This window comes from Vespula pensylvanica, chromosome 12 (assembly GCF_014466175.1).
Source record: "Vespula pensylvanica isolate Volc-1 chromosome 12, ASM1446617v1, whole genome shotgun sequence".
Taxonomy (NCBI): Eukaryota; Metazoa; Arthropoda; class Insecta; order Hymenoptera; family Vespidae; genus Vespula; species Vespula pensylvanica.
Window position 1 is genome coordinate 2,854,034 of NC_057696.1, and position 8,835 is coordinate 2,862,868.

The 8,835-nt window shown below is 27.4% G+C and overlaps 1 protein-coding gene across 2 annotated transcripts; it reads left to right on the top strand.

Annotated features, from left to right (window-relative positions):
* The first annotated feature begins 521 nt into the window (after positions 1-521).
* Positions 522-6,945, top strand: LOC122633377 (golgin subfamily A member 1). 2 transcript variants are annotated; one of them, XM_043821189.1, is made up of 8 exons: positions 522-953; positions 1,089-1,476; positions 1,602-1,690; positions 1,788-1,916; positions 3,587-4,114; positions 5,617-6,144; positions 6,234-6,461; positions 6,529-6,945. In XM_043821189.1, the coding sequence occupies exons 1-8, from the start codon at positions 843-845 to the stop codon at positions 6,682-6,684; spliced, it is 2,157 nt and encodes a 718-aa protein (XP_043677124.1). In that variant the 5' UTR covers positions 522-842; the 3' UTR covers positions 6,685-6,945. The 2 variants fall into 2 exon arrangements, with proteins under 2 accessions (XP_043677124.1, XP_043677125.1); XM_043821190.1 differs by having other exon boundaries at positions 3,587-3,979.
* Positions 6,946-8,835: the final 1,890 nt, after the last annotated feature.

Consider the following 8,835-nt stretch of genomic DNA (forward strand, 5'->3'; position numbering starts at 1 on the left):
AATAGAATACGAACAGGGTTACCAATCTAAAAAATAAATTGTTCATTATTACAAACTATCCTATTACTAACGTATGCTCTAAACGATTGACTACGTAAAATATATCAATTATCAATTAATAATATATTTTGTTATAATATGCAATAAAATATTCTTTAGCAATTTTCACCTTTTATTCCATAATTAAAAATCATCCATTATTTTCTTACTATATGACATAATCACAAAGGTCACTTATATGTATTGAATGTTGCACCACCTGTATTAATATTTAAATAGTTGTGAAAAAAAATGGACGATAATACGCATTACTTTTTATTTTTCTAAAACATATAAGTACATGTAAGGAAAAATTAAAAAATTAAAGAGAAACTTTTTTATTTTCATCTAATATACTTATTATCTTAATACTTCAAAATTATAAAAATATATTTGAGTAAAAATGATCGTCATTTGTTAATTTTCGGCTAGAAATTTAAACGTTCAAAATAAAACCGCGTTATTACATAAAATGGCGCTAAATGGATAGTCATCTGACAATCAGTATCGAAGTATCTTCGAGTGTCGCTACTGGTTGATTAATAAATGGTGGCATGATAATGTGTAATGTCGGATTTAACCGATCTTACGTGTGTCACTTATAAAAATCTTTAATAATGTTGCATTAATATTAATTAACGACGATATGTAAAAAAAATGAACTGTTTTCAAACAATATTACTATTTTGATGTTTTAATATAAAAGTTTTTTGAACATATAAATTGACTGTCTATGTGACGTTGACTTTGACGTTTACAAGTGTTATCTGTTAGTTACGTGTTAGTGTTTAGGTTAATACATCATGTTTGCGAGTTTGAAGAATAAAATACGTGAAGAAATTGGTAGCGACGTATCAACTGTAGTTCGAAACGCTGCAAATATTCGCAGTATAAGTTCTAGACATATTTCACAGGTACCTATATCCAAAACGAAATTTATTATCTATAAGATTTCTCTGTATTGTCTCACTTTTCTTATTTTACGTTTACACTATTTTTAAATAAATTATTTTACTATAAAATATGTAGAAAATTTATTTCTTTTATAGACAGGATCTACTAGTAGTATTAGCGAGTCTCAAACTTCATTGGATGGATCCCGTGAAGAACATGTGGCTTCTTCTTCATCACCAATTTCAATGAAACAAGAAAATAATTTTGCTCTAAAACTTAATGATAGTATACAATTAAAAGATATTAAAAATCTTGAAAATCATGAGGAAGAATGGCAAAAATTGATAACCAAGAAGGAAATGGAGTTACAAAAGAAAATAGATAAAATTAATGAAGAATGGAAGATTAAGTTTTCAGAAAAAGAAAAAGAATGGAAGAAAGTAATAGAGAAGCAAGAAAAAGAAAAAATCAAATTAGAAACAGAATTACAAACTACAGAAAGTTCAAAGAGATCATTAGAATTGGCACTTAAAGATGCAGAAGGTTAATATTTAATAAAAATATAAATGTAGTTTTGTACGAAGAATTATATAATATATATATAAATATACGTTTTTAATAATTATTATAGAAACTAAACTTTATATATTATTTAAAATATTTTTCAGAATATAAAAAAAAATTATATAACTTTCAAGAAGATGCAGAACAATTAGAAAGTTTTCAAACACAAGAAATGGCTAAGATCAAACATCTTGTGAGTATTTATTATAAAAATTTATTCTCTATTATTTTTTTATTTAGTTGTGAACATAATAAAAAGTATAATTATTATTTAAAAATTGGTACTTTAGCTTCTATCAAAAGAACAAGAAGTGGAAGAAAAATCACAGCATTTAAAAGTTGCCTTAGCAGAAATTGAAAGCCTAAAATCTGAAGTTTCCCGTCTTAGACGATATGAAGATGAATTAAATAATGTACAGGTGAGTACATATTCTACTATTTTTTAAGTAAAGAATATTTAAAAATCTAAGATCTTAATTTTTATATAATATATTTCTTAATGTGTGTTTTCGTACTGATTTCGTACTGATTCTTCTCACGTACAATTAGAACAATGCATATAATAAAAAAAATATATTTTCATAAAAATATACTAATTGTATATTTATTTTATTAATAAATGCATAATTAAAGGAAAAGAGTTGTTTATGAATTAAATAATTTAAAAATAATATATATATGTGTGTATATGTATATGTATATGTATATATATATATATATATATATATATATATATATATATATAAATTTATATGGGCTATTCATATATATTATTCCATAAGGCAAAAAAGTTTTTGTTTATATTATTAAATGTACTAGCAATGTATTTAGTGATGATTTACTTCCATATATATATATATATATATAAATTGTAATTTGATAAAATGTTTTTATTTTATAAAAATGTTTTATTTTTTCTTTTCTTTTTTTCTTTTTTTTTCATCAAAATATAAAACAATTATCATTGTTTACCAGCATGATTTTTACATTTTTTTGTATTTCAAATTATCTTTTTTGAATGTTTACATTTTAATAAATTTTATATTGCTGCTTATTTGCCATATTTTGCTACTCTTCACACTGCACATTTATTATACTATTATATTTCTAATTATATTTTATATCTACTACTTTATACAAAATATATGTTGTATTATATATATTTATTTAAGATTCATGTTAATTAATTATGAATTGCATTTATTTAGAGGACATTCCATATGTTCCATAATCATTCTATTTCCATCAGAGGGTTGACCTCTTTATTTGAAAATGTATTTTGATGATATATGTGAATGTGTTTTATACTTTAAATATATTTGTTGTTTTTATTTTGAATTGTGATATATCAAGAACATTGTGATAGCAATAATTTTGTGAAAACAACATATGCATGAAGATTGGAAAATATCTTAATAAATGAAAAAATGGGAGATCAGGGTAGGCAGTAATTTCTGCTAATTTGCTGCCGCTACTGCTGACACTAGAGGTACGTTTTCATAGCCTTGCTGCTGTACTGCTCTATAGCAACATTTCTTATTAACCTAACTTAATCTATGTATCTGTATTTTTAACACACAATTTTATATGAATGTGTGTGTGTGTATATATACACACACACACATATATATATATTTAATTACAAATCTACTGTACAATTATTTAATGCTTTAATTTTCAAATACGTATCTTTGGTAATGCGGTATTTTATTACAATTTCTTCTCATTGTAACATAAAGATCAACATATGAAATTAAACATAATTAATGTATTATTACTATATTATGTGTATATTACTATATTAAATATTTGTTATTAAATAGCTTACACACAAACTTTACTTTTTATTGCAAGCTTTTTATATTCTTTTCATGAGTTATGTTCTTATTTTATGCACTTTTAATGTATTGTCATTCCAATACATTTTCTATGAGCTGGAAATAAACTGTTGTGGGAATTAATATTTTTATCTTTGCCAAATATAATTATCATCTGTGCTTAGGTAAGATTTGTAAAAAAAGCTTGAAAAAAAAAACATTTATTTATAAAGTATAAAAAAAATAAATAGTGATTATATTTTTATTTTCAGGATGAAATGGAAACACTGCGCCATTCAACGCAACGCGAAAGAGCTCAGTTATCATGTCAACTAGCACAAACAGAAGAAGAAGTCCGTCATCTGAAGGATAAAGTTTTTGTATTAGAACAAAGAGGTGCTTCGGATACAAATGATCAAATGACAAACGATGAACGAGTAGCTGATCTTATGAGAGAACGAACTCTTTTAGAAAGAAAGTTAGAGGAAGCTCACCTTCACCTTTCTGATATAAAAACTAGTTGGTCTGGAAAAATTTCAAGTCTGGAAACACAAGTTGGAAGGCTCAGTAGACAAGCAGGAGAAGAAGGACTAGAGAGAAGACGTGTAGAAGAAGAGAAAGAAAAATTGAAGCAGAGGATTAAACAACTAGAAGCTGAAATAGAGGTGAACAATGTTGTTATGGCGACGAAAGACGCCAAGCTTTTGCGCATGGCCGAGGACATCGACGAAATGGCCACGGAACTAAAAGAGCTCCGTGCCAGCGTCGATGACGAGGTTGAAGAATTTAAGCGGCAAATCGTGAGTTACCGCGATATGTAGTGATGCTGCATGATCAATTTAGTTTACTTCCGGGAAGACATTTTAGTATATAGACTGGAAGAAGAAAAGACTTTCATTACTTACACTCTACAGTAAACAAATCATCACCCTTCTTGCTTTTGCATTTTTGTAATTATTAAAAAATTTTCATATTTCTTATTCTACACACACAATACGATCTTATTTTATTATTCCATAATATGAAAGACATTTATAAAAAAATATGTATAATAATAATTTTCAGATACATAAAATTGTTAATGACATCTACATAACATTACAACTTCTTTTATGTTTTGAATGCTTATGCTATTATACTATAAACACTAGAATTTTATTAATAGATTTTTGTAAATTTTACTTTGTAGATGATAAACGCATTTTATATTTATTATTGCATGTTAAAAATGCTTGATGCTTAATGCACATACTTAGTATTTACTTCTTACACATATCTTTATTTACTAATAGATTTTTATTTCGTTCCTATTACAAGCATGTTAAAAACAAATTACTAGTTTTCATATAAGCATGTTTAAAATAAAAATTAATTAGCACATTTACCATAAATTGGTTTGGAAGCTAGATTGTATATATTGCACATATTTTCATTTGTTTGAGTTTATTTAAGAAATAAATCGTCGAAATGGATTTTAATTATTAAAAAAGATTCATCGTTTATTTTAGAATCTAATAATTACAAAAATTCTGTGATTAAGCATGAGTTCAAATAAGTTGTTGTGTTATATTGTATCTATCGAATAATTAATACAAAAGTCTCTTTTAAATTATTTACCTTCTGTTTTATTATCCACCTAAAGAAAAATATTTTTTTTATATCCTTTTCTTTTTTGCATTATTTTAATATATATACAGATTAGATCGCTTAATAATCTAAAATATTTTTATGTATAATTGTGTGTTATGTATAGTTTATTTGTGGAATAAAGAAAAAAAAAAAAAGAAAACAATAATATTACTCATGTATTTTTTTTTGTTTTACTTTAAACCCATTTCTGTATCAACCACAAATGAATGTCAATGTACACATACCAATCAAATATATATAGTTATTTTGTGAAAACATTATTTTTATATGTATTTCAGGTATTGAATAATTACATTTTCATCCTCAATATTTTTGATGGATAACAATTTTCAGATATAATTTTTTATACAACTTCACAATGCTAAAGAAATAAAATATTGACAAAAAATATGGATGAAAATGTAAGCCTTTTTTTAATAAATAAAAGAAGAAAAAATAGACAATATATGTTTCGCTTAGATTAATTTAGATATTTTTGGTGTCTTGACATTACATTGATTTTTAATTCGCTTATGTTTATACAAAAAAAAAAAATAAGCTACATATATTTAAATAATATATTTATATAATAAGTAATATACTCTCTTGTGATACATTTTTAAAGATTTATGGTACTTCTTCTCATCTTAATTTCTATTTGCCTTTTTACTAGGAAACATCCTCAAATGAAACCAGTCAATTGAAATCAGAATTAGAAGAGACTATGGCAAAGCTTTTAGCTGCTACATCAGAATTAACATATTTACGATCATCTAACGAAGATGTACGATCAAACAATTCTTCTTTGCATTTAGAAATAAACCAGTTAAAGGAAAGTCTAGAGATAGAGAAAACAACAACTGTAAAATTGCAAGAATGCATAGAAAAAGAAAGAAATGAAAAAGATACTGCATTGTTAAGGAGTGCTCAATTTTCCCAAGATATTGAAATTATTAAACAAGAACAACGATTACAAGAAGTTGAAAATCATGAATTACAAAATAAAATAGAAAATTTAGAAAGTAGTTTCAAAGCCCAAAATGAAGAATTAGAAAAGGTTATTGCAATATTGAAAAAATCTAAACAAAGAATCACAGAATTAGAAGAGATAGAACGTAATAAGGAGAAGATGGAAGGAAATGAAAAAATGCTGAAGAGTAACTTGTTGGATTTAGAAGAGCAATTAAACGAAAAAACAAAGGTAATCCATAAAATTTATAAGAAAATAAAATATTTTTTGTATATAAGTGAAGAAATGAAGACTCTCTCAATATCTTGTCAATTTTGCAGACAATCAAAGTCTTACAACAACGGTTAACAGATATGAAGAAAACTCTACAACGGGAATTAAGAGTTCCTTCCGCATCATTGGATAATGATGCTGAACCGTCCACTGCTATTTTAAATCCAAGTTCATCTAAGACAGTCACTGCCAAACATGCCAACTTAAAAGATGATGTTAACTTTAAATATTTAAAACATGTTCTCATTAAATTTCTTACTAGTAGAGAATATGAGGTAAGTATTACTTTATAACCAAAATTAAATAGATATTCTAACAATGATTACACATTTTATATTTTAGGCTCTTCATTTAACAAAGGCAGTTGCTACGTTACTACATTTTTCACCAGAAGAAGAACGTTTACTTCAGCAAACATTGGAATGGAAAATGTCATGGTTTGGTACTCGACCTAATTTGGGTTTTGGACAAACTGCCAAAGCTATACCACCCAGCTGATAGCAATCAACATTCCACTTTTATATTATTTAAAAATATATGGTCTAACTCTAAATAAACACCAAGGATTATTTGAGAAATGATTTCAGAATTAAATAAATCTGAAAAATGAATATGAATCCAGAAAATATAGTAGTTGTATAAACTTTGTAATATATTCGCAGTTTATAATGTATCTACAAATTGTTTGCAAAAACATAGTGTACAAATGAATAAAGTAGTTAGGGATTATATACTATAAACCCTAATGTAAAATATTAATGTGTAATTACTTTGTTAATATGCATAAATATCAAAAAAGAAATTCTAATAAGAAAATAAAGAAAAAAGCTTGCATTAACCTCAATCCGTTGTAACAATTATCTTTAAAGAGATATTCATTCTCTGTCGATAAAGCAGAAAGATCTATTAAGAAAACGTGCTCGCTTACAATTCTACGAAAATACTTTAACATATTTACATTATTTAATTACCTGCGTCCTCTAATTTGTATTTATTGATTCCTTACATATATAGATATTCAAATTAAATCTTTCTCATCTTTTCTTTATACAATTATAAAATAAATAATTTACTCTAAACTGTCAAATAAGATAATTATATTATTATAAATAAGACGAATAAAAAAATATATTCTATTTTATTTATTAAAAATGCTACATGGATTAGGTTTTAATCTTATTTAAGCTATCTTACGATTGTGCGTTTAGTTTCAGTAATCTTGCCGTCATTGACAGAAATAAATAGAACAGGCAAGCCAATTATGCATCGAAATGCTTGCACTATACATTATAAATTTTCAAATTTGCATATATAATAATTTCTTTATCTTCGTAGGAGTAATGTCTTCTTTCGGCAATATATAAATTTGTAGATTTTTGAAACTATTGATTGATCGTTATCCTATCAATACTTACGTAATAATAACGAATAATAAAAACAAACGATTTTTAAAACAGTTGTCTATAAGCTTACAAAAGAAATTTTTAATTGGGAAGTATAAAAATACGTTCTAATTCAATTAACGAATACTACGTAATCGTATATCGTATAAACACATAAAGTTTTGATTGCCTATCGATCAATATTTTCTTTTTAGATTGTTTTTTTTTTCTCTATAGAAATTTAAAAGAATATTGAAATTCTTTCATTCGTTCGACAATAAAGTGAACTCTCTCTTTTTCTTTCTCTCTCTTTTGTGTACGTAGAAAGTGATATGCGTTATTTAAAGACTCGAGCATATAAAAATAATATCAGCATTGGAAATTTTGGCTGAGAGCGATGATCGCGTGCACAAAGTACGACAATAGCGACAATGGTATAGAACGATTTCGAGAAGGCAAGTATTACGCGATCCCAAAGAAAAAGAGAGAGAGAGAGAGAGAGAGAGAGAGAGAGAGAGAGAGAGAGAGAGAGAGAGAGAGAGAGAGAGAGAGAGAGAGAGAGAGAACCACGCCCTTGGCGAGGAGACTCGATGTCGGCGTCGGCGTCGGCGTCGGCGTCGCTTCTTCCCCTCTCGTTTGGCTCTAAGCCTGGCGCTATAACACCGACGTCGACGTCGACATCGACGGCGCCATCGGCAGCACTACCACCGCTCCACTGCCGGCTCCACCGTTTTACCACTGAATAATCCCCACCCCTCCCACCCTTATACCCCTTTCCCCGCAACAGTCTACATTCACTCGGAGATCGTAGCCACCCCGATAGCTCTCGATTCCTTGTTAGAGTAATACAACTCACCGTCAACGGTTGTCGCGTCGCTCTGTGTCAGTCTGTCATCGACCTCGCACTCGGAAACGTGATCGCCGTCGTTATCCTCGCGCTTTTCATTGTTCTCTTTCTATTCGTATTAATTCATCTTCGTCGTCCTTGGATTTGTCGTCTATTCTTCCTTCTATCTCTTTTTTACACTTATTCCTCGTTATCGCGAATTTTTTAGAGAAATTCTCTCTATTGCGATTAACGATCACCGGAAAAATACACAAATAATTTGGATGAATAATCTAAATCCTACAAATTCTCAAGGGACAATTATTAACCTACCGAATCGAATATCCTAATCGCGAATCAAACATAACATTGTAAGTGAAAAATACGTCTTCTTTTTTTGGATGTTACCTTTTCGTATATAGACTTTTTCTACGAACTTAT

What these genes read in the sequence shown, in the direction of transcription:
- LOC122633377 (XM_043821189.1), top strand. Translation starts at nt 843, where the DNA reads ATGTTTGCGAGTTTGAAGAATAAAATACGTGAAGAAATTGGTAGCGAC. An exon ending in TGGCTAAGATCAAACATCTT is followed by an intron (nt 1,691 to 1,787) that starts GTGAGTATTTAT and finishes TTGGTACTTTAG; the next exon opens with CTTCTATCAAAAGAACAAGA. An exon ending in AAGAATTTAAGCGGCAAATC is followed by an intron (nt 4,115 to 5,616) that starts GTGAGTTACCGC and finishes CCTTTTTACTAG; the next exon opens with GAAACATCCTCAAATGAAAC.